At 38.0% G+C, this 14,270-nt stretch overlaps 1 protein-coding gene across 1 annotated transcript in view; it reads right to left on the bottom strand.

Annotated features, from left to right (window-relative positions):
* Positions 1-14,270, bottom strand: part of GPC6 (glypican 6) — a gene marked incomplete at both ends in the record, with an annotated part of 714,974 nt that overhangs the window by 191,538 nt on the left and 509,166 nt on the right. The window contains one exon of the mRNA XM_084226232.1: positions 4,724-4,889. Coding sequence (XP_084082358.1) covers positions 4,724-4,889 — 166 coding nt within the window. The remainder of the gene's footprint in view (positions 1-4,723; positions 4,890-14,270) is intronic.

Consider the following 14,270-nt stretch of genomic DNA (forward strand, 5'->3'; position numbering starts at 1 on the left):
AGACTGCATGGTATATTCTTCCTCAGGAGAACTCCTAAGGTGTCTGAGTCATACTGATGGCAAGAAAAAAGGGATTCTTAAAGAACAACAAGAATGTTAATTAGTAATGCAGAGCCGGTATAATGACGGTAAGAGAAATAATTTTAACACTTGCAGCAGAATCTTTTGCTGAAGCCTTGCAGATATGATTTTCTCCTTTGGTGAAGCCTGGCAGGATGGAGGCAGTAGGAGGTGTCTGGCTCTCAGCTCTGCAGGCCTTGAATCCTGCAGTGTGAACACCCTGCATGCTGATCTGCCTTGCTGCACAGTAGAGCTTATCAAATATGGAACACACTCAGAGCAAAGACACTTGCTCCCCACTCTAAGCAGAGGGGTGGCTGTGGACATAAACTCCTGGCTCCTTTTCACAGGCAGGGATGCAGTCTCTGTTACTGCACAACTTCTGAAGTGTGTTCCACAATCTCCTGCCTAATAAAACATGGGGGTATGGTTGAGGTGAGTCTGATTTATCATTGAATAATTTGTAGTTGAAAAAAAACAAATAGCCATGCAGTGTCAAACCTTCATGGATTGCATCTGATACACTGCTACACAGGTATTACACTTCATCACTAACTACAGCAACAAAGCATTTATCAATTACTTTGGATTTCCACAATAAAAGCTCAAATACAGTAATTACTATGATTAAAACAACTACCTGGATTTTTATCTTCTGTTGTGCTGAATTACTTCTATAAGGATTATCATATTTGGCCCACAATCTTGCTAGATTTTCAGTTTTAGTATCATCTACGTTTTTGTCTCAAGACAGAAGAAACTTAACTCTAAGGCTAAATGTGAAAGAAATTCTCCAAAAAACAAATGGGTTATGTCCACTTTGCCATCCTGAACCTGTAATTAAGGCCGCTGTCAGAAGGAGATCACTTGCTTCCATGGAAATAATCTTTTTACAGCTGTTGATTCTGAAGCTGAATGAGGATACCAAGAGAAAGTGTGATGTCCACTGAGGTGGGCTCATTCCTCAGCTGACACTTTTGCTTGAGAAAAAGAGCAGTTGAAGGGAAATAAATGACCAATTATAGAGAAAGCTAAGGTTAAGGAAAGTCAAAGAATCTCAAGATAGGAAAAGGGACTTAAATACAGGTTAGTAAGAGAAAGAGGAGTAACAACAGTATTGCTAAAATTGGATGCCATTCCCTAAGATACAGGGGCTTTAAATTTTTGTGAGTGGGAATAATTTTATCCATCTGTGACAGAATGAATAGTGGGATGCCTGATTCTTATTGCTGTTAATTGGTATAGCTCCACGGAGAGAAGCATAATTTTGACTATATCTGTTGGGCCATGAGAGAGAAAATTCCCTTTTCCCCACTCCACAGAATCAGTCAACTCCTCCCTGAGGCAATCTCCTTCCTCAGCAGTACAACTCCTCTGCTCATGCTTTTTATCTTGCATTTGCTAACTTTGCTTGAGACTGGTGCAAAGGAGATTATGATGGGTAACTGACAGGCAAAACATCAGAAGCAAGCTTTGCAAAATACACATTTTTAAAGTCAGTGTGGCGGGTTTGTTTTTAAATACCTCTTAAATATTTTATATAAATACCTGGAAGGAGCATTTTTTCATTACAGTTTTATAATTATAATGTGATATTAAAGACTGTCTTCCTTTCTCAAGCAAAATTCTGAGTTGCAGATGATATGCTAGAATGAGATATGCAACATTTGGATTTTATCATGCAGTAATATAGGCAACAAAATACAAAAAGCCTATAATGAAACGTTACACAAAAAGGACACAGACTTTAAGGTGACAAACCAGGAAATATATAATAAGCCATGTTTCATGCTGCTGCAGCTGTTTCACCTCCTACCAATTTTCACAGTCTATAAAATCTTGGAAAGCACCAGATGTTTAGGGGAAGTTGTCCCACTCTCCCTAGCTTTGAAAGCAGGGGCAAGATTTATTAGAGCTATATATATGTGATTTCAGTCCTGACTTCTATATTTATAAACTAGGTGAAACATGCAACACGTCCTGTTGTCAAACAGCTCATTTACTTTCCTCTGCTCCTCCTCACGTGCAGATCTTGCCTGTTGCTGGACCATTGCTGTAACTACAGAACAATATCAGGACATGCATTCCAAACCACAGGATTTACTTAGTTACTGGCAAACATATCTGAGAGTTTTCTCCTTGTACCAACTTCTATCAAAACAACCTTGCAATGCACAGATTATGAACTAAGCAAAACTACTTTGCAATGCACAGATTATGAGCTAAGCAAAACTATCTTGTGTATGAATATGCACTAACATTTGGGAGTCCTGCCTAGGCAGAGACTGTTAATGCACAAAATTATCCTTTTTTCACTAGTGCATGATTCCTAGTATTGGAACAGGGATAAAAACTGCTCATGCGTAGTTTCCAATCTTTCATAGCTCAGCGGTGCTGTAAAATGCTGCTGTTCGTTTTAATTCAGTGAGTAGAAGTTTTGTTGTGTTTACCACTAAGGGAATTGCATGTGTTATTAGAAAGCCTCTGACAGCTGTCGGAGACAGAGACAACTTGCCTCATTTCAGTCTTTCATAAAGGAAGGACCCTCATCTTCAGCAAGGCTGTCAGAGGCCTGAAAAATGGGATAAAACAAAATGCCTTTTCCAAACACATGAAAATCTTTGTATCTCCTCTATTTTCTTCCCCATAAAGTTACAGAGGGAAAGTTGTATAGTTAGAAGAAAGAGGAAATATGATTTGATGTATTTGTACTGTATACTGCCTTGTCATCACTGACCTGCAGGGATAATTGCATAGTAGCCTGCCTGACATGGTATTTAATAAATTAGCACTATGTTTTAACATAACATACAAGCTTTCGTGCAGTTTTTATTTTCTGAGAGCAAGAACAATCAAAACCAAAGAGACATTGATGCAGACAAGGGCTTTGCAGCAAAGATTCTGAAAGTCTGAATGTGTAAGCATTTCCACACTTTCCAACACAACTCACCATGCCCAGGACTCTCACTGAATTTAAAGCACCAGAAATGGAAATCTTCTCTTAACCTTAACTTCCAGCTTTTGATTTAAATCAGCTCAAACCTTAACTTCCAGCTTTTGATTTACACAGGTGCTTGTCTTAATAAAAACTCTGTTGCTTATTTTAGTTCAAATGTTTGGGGGTTTGTTTTCTTAAAAACCTACACTATTTTTTTAAAATCAGAATTAGTGACATTTCAGCACTTGCTTATCATTCAATGACAAGGGAAGTAGCTTATGCAATGTCCTTAACAGGTTAGAATTGTTTTCCTATCAGCTCCTACTTAGCTTTCTGGTGATGTTTAGATTCTCCTTTTTACCCCAGTAATCCTACGGGTATCCCTCCATACTGTTTCTGATGTCAGCTCTTTAACCAGCACAAGAGACTGGGAAGGCAAATGTATCTGCATCATTTGTTTAATATTGTTGTTTGCATGCTATTTTTATAGCACGCTCAATGCTTGTTTTCACTTTTCATACTCTGATTCATTTTTCATCCTGTTTTCTTCTCCCTATCCATCTTGCACTGCTGAGCAAAGCAAAAATCCATGAATGAGTCAGAGTCAAATTTTCAAAGTCACATTGGTCAGTGGGGTTTGAAATTAAGCAGAATGAGATTGCTTATGTTTTATCTTTCCAAAAATAGAAAATAATTTTTTCTTCAGCTGCAATAAAGTGTTATCCCATTTTTTCCAGCTGCATTTATTTTTCCAAAATCTAGTCTAGACTATGACACTCATTAGTGTCTAGGCTAACTAGCTGTTCCATTCCTTCCATATTATCATCAGCCTTGTCTAATTGTCATCCTATTCTATCACCAAAAGCAACTTAAAAGTAATATTTCTTGTTCTACATTATTCTTTTGGGAGGTTGTTTTTTTGGTTGTGGGGGATTAGAGCTTTTTTTTTTGTTGGTTGGTTTTTTGTTTTGCTTTGTTTTGCTACAGGACAGATGAATGGCTCTTTAAGGGACAATTCTTTGTTTCTTATTCTTCATTTATTTGAGTGAAGAATTATGTGAATCTTTAAGGGACAATTCTTTGTTTCTTATTCTTCATTTATTTGAGTGAAGAATTATGTGAATAAATTGTGGCAGCAGTTTTCCTTAAATATATATTCTATGCTCCATTCTAACATGGCGTTGCATGTTTGGTAGTTTCTATTCAGTACACTAGAAGGGAGATGTTAGCATATTTTAAGCAAGAATGAGAAATTAATAATTTCCCATATATGTAACTTTTAAAGCTTTTTGACCATGTACTACCAGAATTAAGAACAGCAGCTGTTGTGATTTATGTTAACTGATGTTATACAATGTTATTATCTTCTCAGCTTGCAAGAGCCTGGTTTTCAATTGTAATACATACTATTTCTGCCATGTTAAGCTTGTTATCAAATCCTCAACCAAATCTTTCTCAACATTTCAAATAGCATGTAATAATTCAGCTCAGGAGCTGTAACACCACACCACTCCTTTGGAAATATGAAATGTGAAACGTGACTGGCTCAGGGCACGGCGAGCAGTCATTTCTTACTGCAAGCCATGAAGTTCAATTAGAAAGTGAGCTGCGTCTGCAGTTGCTTCATTCTGAATACTGACCAACAGCGTCTTCTAACCTCACAGAACCCTGCAGAGATTTGATATTACCAGAGTTTCCTTCCACTAATATTGAAACTCTTCTTACCTATGAACAGATTCCACTCAGTATCCAAATCAGCCTGATTTGCTAGGCAGCCCTTCATTACATTGAGGCAATAGTTGTTGCAAGGTTTCACAGTGGGAAGTCCTCTGCAGTAAGGGCAGTACAACATCTTCATTAACGCCCGGATGCACCCTGGGGTGGGACTGACCTGCAGAGTTTAAGGCAGGGAAAGAAAAAGAAAAAGGAGGAAATCAATCTCCTGTTCTGTGAATCTCGGGGTGGCTGAGATTATGCCTCTCAAGCAGTAAGTGCAGAAGGGGCAATTCATGAGAAGAGCTCAACCCTTAATAACACCCTCCTATAAAGCTAATCGATCCCTGCCAATTATCTTCATTTAGCACAGCAGCGACTTTCAGGAATGCAAAAATCAACACTCCCCTACTGACAGCAGCGCTTGCCTCCCCAGCCCTCCCACACAAAATCTCCTGGAAAAGCAAGGGAAAAACATCCAGGGAATCAGCTGGGTAGTAACTGACTGATCCTAACATGGAGGATCCTGAGGAGGCTTCTCACTCTTCCTATGTAAACTACACCTGTCAGTCACACCAGCACTGGATTAAAATCTCCTCTTTATTAAAGCACAGTAAATCCAGGATAATCTTGACGGTTTCTATAAATTTATTCTGAACTACACGATGACAAAGGGATATCATTCTGTTTTCAGACAAAAATACACTTCTTTCTAAGACAAATTCATAAAGAGATCAGACAGGGTTTGTTTGGGGTTTTTCTTGGTTTTTTTGGAATGCTTTCGACATCTCAAGTGACAAAAAGCATTATAGACAATCTAATGCATTTCAATTTTCACATCAGCATGGCACATGTAAGCATGTGTGAACTTCTCTTCTGTATTTAACTTTCTAATCTCAGACTTTAAAATTCATATGTACTGGTAAAATGTACATTTTGAGGCCAGAGTTTCTAACTTGGATTTAAAGTGCACACTAGGTACTATTCACATTAACATCTTGCCATGGTGCAGTGGAGCACAAGTATCTCATGCAGATTGACAATCTAGAGCAATGACAAAAAGCTGCAGGCTCCTCAGTGATTTCAAAATTCCTGGACAGGAGATTGCAAAGCAATGGCACTCCTTTCACTCAATCTGTTGGTTTATGAATAAATGTAACTCTACTGATATGAATTTGAAGGGATTAAACTATTTTTCCATAAGAATGGTAACTTGTGCTGAAAGCATGAATCCAACTTTGCACTACAGTGGTACAAGCTGAGCTGATTGATGTCGCTTGTATTTTCAGGATTGTACTAAAATTATGTTTCTTTTCTTTTTCTCTGGAATATGTTTCTCCCCTTTTGATGTTAAATCATTGATTTTTAGAGAACTATACAGAACATAGTCTTTACACAGGACATTTTTAAATTAAAATGGTTCTGAGATATAGTACATGCTTCTGAATATGCTCAGAAGGATTTTTGCTTTAGTTCCTAGGGACTAACTTCTGCACTTTACTAGCAGAACACTGATGGCATGTGTGAAGGTATATTTATCCATCCTTTTCCAACAGCTTTTGAACCATCAGCCAGTTTCAATCAAATTTAACTGAGCACTTCAAGTCTCAGAATATTAAGATACTACATGTTTTTTCTTTTAAACAGACAATTGAGAGAAAAAGAGGAGAGAGGCTCTATTATTGCCTTTACTGAGGAAAAGGGTGAAACATGAGGTCAGTTCCTCATAGATATCAAAGAATCCACATTGAAAATGATGCTATGAATGACCCATTGGTTAGAAAAAGCACACAGGGAAACTTCCTTATTGAACACCTTATTGAACAGCAGAAAATCCAAATTCAAAGAAAGGTGGACTTTATTATTTTCACTGCTCAGAACGACTTTTTAGAGTCATTTATACATCTGCTGTATATACCTCCAAACCTAGAACAGGTCAATTTTTACAAAAAGACTAGCATCACAGAAGGAAGAAAGCAGAATACTTATATTTATGGTCAACAACAGAATCTTCAAATTTACATTGAAATTGCTGCTTAAAGCTAGAGATATTTCTATTTGTGAGTACTGAGAGTTTTATCAGTTAGGTTCCTTTCATGCCTAAAATTATGCTTCTTCCCTCTTCCAACAGTCTTCTCAATGCCAAGTTATCAGCACCTAGTTGACTCCTAAATTCTGGAATCCACATGTTTTCCCATCCACACCTTCCCAAATCCATTTTGGTACTTGGGCTGACGCATACCTATAAGATCTTTATCTTACACAAAAACTTCCGGTCAATCTGATTCTTGAAAAACATATCTAAAAGAGAGAAGACAGTCTCTGTCTTTATATTATATATTACCTTTCTTATATTGTCTTTATATAGAGCAGATGCCATCAATATTTATGTGAGCCTTATTTTATAACAAGAGCAATCTGCGAGGAAACTTGTGATTGTGCTTTGCTCTGCCAGAGATCCAGATCATGTCCCAGATCTGCTAGGACAGGACCCTAAAGGCCAGTTAGAGTATCTATTTACACAGGCCCTGTGAATCTTAAATTCTTGTTACATTACACATGTCCTTTAACAGAGTACTTCTGGTCATACTCCACTGTGAAGACGTCAGGATAACTTCCAACCACTCAAAAAGAATGAGCAGGACCCAGGTGTCTTATATCTTGCCTGAGTATCTTAATACCTCATACAAAATGGTGGCATCATTAACAGCATTTTACAAGAAAGCAAGGTCCTCTGCTTATGTTAGGAGTGAAGTAATATCTTTTTTAAGAGAAGCAGCCAACAGGTGGGTCCAAGTGAAGAGAAGGTTTCTACAGAAGCCTCTGTCATATTATTTATATCTGCATCTGACTTATCTACATCATCCTCTGACAAAGACTAGCACAAGCAGATCCTTGTGGTATTCACATGCCCTCTGAACAGAGAGATGTGAGAGAAGCAGAGAAAAAAAATGTAATCTCATTTGCTGCTCCTGTTGTTTTGCACACGTGGAATGTGTTAGAAAATTATTTACCTGAAGGAATTTAGTAATTAGATTCTATTGAAGATTGGTTTGTTTCCTTAGCCAATCAAAAAAGCTGTGTCCTAACTGTCAAGAAACAGACACAAGTTTTTTTTAATATTCTTTAGTATTCTTTGTAGTAAGTATAATATAATATAGTTTATCTCTTTAATATAGTTGTAATATAGTACAGTCTTAAAAAAGTAAGTGTTCAGCATTCCAAAACCTTAGAATCAGATGCCAATCATTTCCCTTTGTCAGGGTCCCTGATATTACTATAAGTGGTGAACCCTGATGTCAGCTGAAGAACCAAGACCAAAATAGATCAAATTGAGTTCGCAACTGAAGCTGAACAAGAAAAAGTTTGCTAAACACTCATAAAAATGTGTCCAGTAGTCCTTTAGTGAACCTCCAAGATGGGAGAAGCCCCTGGAACCTTCACTGATCCTTGCTGGTCAAGCTGGATGTTGCAGAACTTGGTTTCAGAATATGCTACACTGGTGACATAAAATACAAGCATAGATGAATTGCTGCGCCTGCTGGCTTGCATTCACTTCCCTTTCTGCTCACACCTTCTGCTCCAAGCTGGCCACATCCCATACTACCACATCGTATTGGCACTGCACCTCCCCGGGTTCTACTTAGTGCCTGAGTGACTAAAATACACAATTATTATTTTGGGTGGTTATTTTTCAGCTTAAAGTGTTCTGAATAATAGGAGTCAGTAGCACAGGCAGTGGGAGTAAAAGGAAGCTAAATATAATGTTGTGTGTTTTGAAGTGAGACTGGAGGTTTCACAGGGCTTAGACTACACTCTGCCCCGCTCTGAAAGAAGGGAGGGGGCCACAACAAGACAGACAGCTTCATGTAGGTTTCTGGAGACAGTGTCTATCCTGCCCAAAGTGTATTGCATGGGGAGACAGGTGGAGAGGTCCAAAACACATTTGTGAAGAGGGTTAACAATTAAGCTGTGACCCGAGTAAGGGATGAGTCTTGTTCTCAATCCTGCTCCATAATCACTTGTCACTTTGCAGTACTGGTGTGCCTGTAGGTATCCAAACTGTGGCTCAGGGAAATATTACAAATAGCACAGTTACTTTAGAAGTCTGAAGGCTAAAAGTTAAATGCTGTATTACAGCAGTTAAGTGCTTTTCTGAACCTAGTCTTCAGTGAGCAGCCAGATTTCAGTCCTAAGCTTCAGCTGTTTTTTTCTGTACCTTTTGTTTTTCAAAGAATACAGTTAGATCTTTTTCTTCCCTCAACAACAGCTGACTTATCCCTCATGCAAAAAATAGTCAAATTTTGGTCTAAGATTATGAAATCTCGGTAAGAACCAAAGTATAAGAAGAATCCAACTTAGAGTGTGAGTATTTTAGAAAGCTATGAACTCCTGAAATCTGAAGATTATCACAGAAAGTTGATTTTCAACCACCTTTTTGCTGCTGGAAAAGGCTATGAAATGCATTTTGAAAGGCCATTTCTCATTTCCATCTTAAAAGAAAATAATATTTAGAGTCTCTCAGACCTAAGTACTTTTCTGCAGACCAGTCAAAAAGCAGATATTAATGCCATTCAGAGGTATTCAAAACCTCAAAACCTGAATTTCCTGAGGAGAGCTGTTTCTCAGCTCAGGAGTTTCAACATTTTTTTCAGTAAGTAGCATTTTTGGATGGGTACAACTTTGGGTTTCTTTTCTTTTTTGTCTTTTTAAACACGTTGCAATTGGCTCTACAGTAATCACAGCAGAGAAATTTGCATAGACTTCAAAGTTTAGAAATAACTGGTTCATACGTAAATCACATAAATCAGTTGGATCACACTGAATGACATAACTGGGGAAACTGTGGTAGAGGAGTCATTCACTACTGCGTGCTGTCTCCCTGACTGACTAGGACAGCTTCATTTTAGCATAAGTGAACGTGGAATAGAGCACATCAGAAAAGTGCCTTTCTGAGCTTTGATTGAGCCTAGTTGCTTCAGGACATGTTACATTACTGCATTTTGTAACATTTTCTGACAGCTTCAGCTTTACCTAAATGCATGTTTTGCATACATGCAAAAAACCCCAAAAGCAATATTCTTAAGGGCTTCATTACTGAACACTTGTTTTCCCCCTTCAGAAAGTCTAGGAGGAATATTATTTCATCTAGAAGACTGATTTTGCAAAGGTGAACTTGCAAATATAAATAATTGAGGAGAGAACTTATTTGGGTAAAAGCCAGGAAATTTTACTCTCTTGTAACACTGCATTTGCAGACTGCTTTGTAATGTATTTGACCTGTTCTTATAATCAAAATCCTTGGCTTTGTGAAGTATACAAATACAGATTTTTTTTTAGTGATATAAAAAATCAAAGAAATTTATTAAACAACCGGTCACCTCTAGAAGATCAAATACGTTGAGACATGGTTTCTCTTTTATTTATAGGAGATTTCCTTACCAGAGTAGCTGGTATATGTTGTTTGGTAATAAGGTGTTCTTCCAAAGGTATATTGAATGTACCTAAACTCACAGAGTAAGTCCATAGACCATACTTAGGTCCAAACCCTGTCATTTCTTGGCATAAAGTAAAATTTGGTAAATACGAGCAAAATGAATCACTACTGAGATCACATCAGGGAACACACATACTTCCCATGTTTCCTGTGCACCCAAAGGAGCTCCTCCCACTGGAAACCACGGAGTCACTCCTTAGCATGAAGACCTTGTAGGGGAAACTGCTGGGAGGAACCTGCCAGTCTAGTCAATTGGCCACAGAAATAGATACTCCTTAAAAATGTCTCTAAAACTGACCATAGTTTGAATGAGAAGAGGATTAGATTTTGTTCTTCACAAGCTTTACAGATGCATTTACATTCAAGCTGCCGGATTAAAACTGGAAATTTCTACTTCTTTCCCATTTGGTGTTCAAGATGAGGGTGAGGTGTATTCCTGCAATCCCATGTAAACAGCCCATGAGTGGAGAGAATTTTGAAAGGAATCACTGTCCTTAACACTTGAGCATTGGCTAAATCATCCAGCTTTCCACTCAGCAAGCTGATGTATGTCCTGCAAAGGAATGGTGCACACTGTCTGAGAAAATGAGGTACTGGCATCCTTAAATTATTTTTGGATTTCTGGATAGTCCATCTACTTAATGATAGAAAAATGAATAAGTTTCCCAAGCATTATTTTATTCACGGCCTAATTATCTCAAGAGTTTATGTAGGATTAGAGTCTCAGAATCATAGAATATGTTTCATTGGAAAGGACCTATAAGGATCACTGACTCCAACTCCTGGCCCTGCACAGCACCATCCCCAAGAGTCACACCTGAGAGCATTGTGCAAAAGCTTCTTGAGCTCTGGCAGGCCGGTGCTGGGACTACTTCCCTGGGAGCCTTTTCCAGTGCCCAACCACCCTCTGGAGGCAGAACCTTTCTGTAATACCCAACCAAAACCTCCCCTGACACAGCTCCAGGCCATTCCCTCGGTCCTGTCACTGTCCAGAGCAGAGATCAGTGCCTGCCCCTTCTCTTCCCCTCATGAGGAAGCTGTAACTGCAATGGGGTCTCCCCTCAGTCTCCTCCAGGCTGAACAGACCAAGTGACCTCAGCTGCTCTTCATGTGGTTTCCCCTCTAGGTCCTTTGTTGGATTGCACTAAACAGTTGATGTAGTTGTTTTGCACTGGGTGATTTAAAATGTTATTCCCTTTTCCCATCACACGGCCTCTCGCTCATACACCCCCCTGCCCTGTGCCCCTGGTGGTCTGTCCCCTGGCTACCCCTCCCCTCGCCCCTCCTCAAGGGTATCCCATGGCTGCCGTCCTCTTCGCCCGCCCCCATTCCTTGGGTATAAAATTCCCTGCAAGGAGAGAATGGCCTCTTTCCTACCTGGAGGGTCGCCACAGTCTGAGGTGTCCCTTCCCAAGCCAAAACACGGGACACTCCTCCCCACGGGGAGAAGAGCACTTCTCGCCTTTTGCTTTCGTCCATGTAGGACCGTGTGGGCCAGGGCCCATAGCCGGAGTGGGCTCAAACAACAGCCCGAGAGACACGGATTTTACAGTCCTTCACTATCCTTGCACAATGAAATGCTTATGTATGTGACCAGGTCAGAGTTTTAACTTGCATGTATTAGAATGTCTTGACTAACTTCAAGAGGTCTCCCTACATTCTTTTACCAGAAAGTTAATCTGTAGAGAACTCCATGGTACAATTCTAGGCATTATTGTCCCAAAATTCTCCACAGTTTAATTCTAGCATTCCTATCAAATATTCTATATAAAGATCAAAGGGTACATAAGGATTAGTTGTTCATGCTTGTGATTTCAGAAGAAAAGGAAGAAGAAAAAACCTTTAATTAAGAATTGCATTCAATGTGATAGTACGGAGGATTTCTCCCAAGCGCAAAACCTGTAATTTCTGACCACCCATCATAACAATGAAGTAACCAGGATCTGAGATGCATCACAATGCACACTTTAAAGGGCACACAAGATTATTAGAAACCTTTGGATCACACATCCTAAGCTTTTTCTTTAATTTCATCTTTAATTAACTTCAGGACAATGACTAAACTTCAGTGCAATCAGTGATTATTTTTTGCCATATTCCTTTGACATTATCTTCTCCACATGTTACAATTACTCCCTATTGATTTTTTTGTTATTGTTTGTTTTTATTACAGGGAAAAGCAGGTAAAGCTTAGCTGGTAATGATGGTTTTGTTCCTTTTGCTCTTTCTTTTCTTCAGAAAAGATCTGCTCGCTGTTGGATCCAAGTAATTAAATTTTCTCTTTGTCCATATTTTGGCTGTTTTCATGAACACTGTGTTATTGCTGATTTAATTTAACAGTCAAGGCATCAAGAAAGTTCTTTTCAGTGGATTTCAGATGAAATTATGTCTGTATGTATCCAATTATAACTACATAGAAATATTAATAAGGTTTTGAATGCTCTATTGAAGTACTTCTCATTGCCTCAGACTGGCTCATAGAAGCTGAGACCTCAGTTCACTGCTTTTACAGCACCATCTGATACAAAAATAGAAGTATTGCATCAGCCATACCAAGTTTGGAATTTATGTTGTAGAAGGTAAATTTGAGAGTATTTGCTTATGTCAACCAAAAGTCTAGTCTAATACTAACCTCGTCAAGACAAAAATAGCTGTCTTATTAACAATTTCATCCCAATTGACTGAAAGTTAGAAGAGCTGGTTTAAGTACTACAGCTTTGTACTAGTGCTTATGACTTCATGCTTGAATTATATCAAACTGAAAATAAAAAACTACGGCCCTTTAAGGAGCTGCAAGGTTCCCACAGTCCTAAAATAGTATATCTCATTAATATGATGAGACAAAACATGGTCATTTAAATTGTAATATATTAATATCCCAGAAAATATTTTTCTAGCAAATGTATAATGTATAGTACAAGATGAAATAATTAGAAAAAATTTAGATCAATATAGTTCAACCCTAGATAAGTTTTATAATGTAACAACAAAAATGACACATTTACTACCTGATAACAACCATACAGCACTAAGAAAGAGGAGAAAATTTTAGCCATTTTTCTTGTCTAACTGAGATGTCCTTTGCCAATATCCATGACTTTGAAATCATGAGAAACATGGCAACTATTTTTCTTTCTAATGCCTATTAAAATTTGAGGCATTTTTCTGACTTATTTTGTCATCTCAGTTGTGTTCCAGCGTGTGCATAATTCTGGAAGATGTACTAATATTGCCCCTCTGTTTAGCAGATGAGAAACCATGAAATATTACAAGGAATAAAGGAATTCCTTTATAAAGGGATTTAAGTATATAAACCCCTAAAAGTTGTGCATCAGAATTTTTGAGCACTGCCTAGGGGCATCACTCTTATCTATAATTTGCCTAAGTTATCACAACATGTAATTGTGAAAGTGGCCATATGAAAATAGTGGCTGGAAGTCTCTAAGAGATTACAGCAGGAGGTTGAAGATCAAATAATAAAAAACTGTTGGAGAGGTGAGTTGTGGAATTTCACAATTTCCCTACAGAAGTCAAGAGCAAAAAACGACAAGGACAAAATGTTCAGATGTTTACTTGGGTGAGACTGAAGCTCTATTTACAGATAAATAGAATAGGTTCCTCTATTTTTAGGAAACTAGGAAAATTACTTATCAGATGATCTGAATACAGAAAATCTAAATTTAGAAAACCACTTGAAAAGCAGTAGTCACAAAATATTTTGTGCAAAGCTTATTTTTTAATCTCTTGATTAATTTCTGAATGACACTTTAAAGTTTTTTTTTACAAAAAAAAATGTTTGAACACTCAGATATAAATATTAAAATGTTCTTAAATCCTGTTTCACCTGTCAGAAACATAATTAAATTCAAACAAACTTGGTGGAAGTGAAAATTTATTTGACTTACAAACATGCAAGCTGAGAAAATATTCCAGGATACAAGGATTTACATCCCATGAGATATCACTGAGCTGAAAAATCTGCCCTGCAAATTTTGTGGAAGAATACTTATCTTTCTCATCTTTTTTTAGAGTAATCCCACATTAAACAGAATTTGAGGTACA

Source organism: Fringilla coelebs (genome assembly GCF_963513975.1).
Source record: "Fringilla coelebs genome assembly, chromosome: 2".
Classification (NCBI taxonomy): Eukaryota; Metazoa; Chordata; class Aves; order Passeriformes; family Fringillidae; genus Fringilla; species Fringilla coelebs.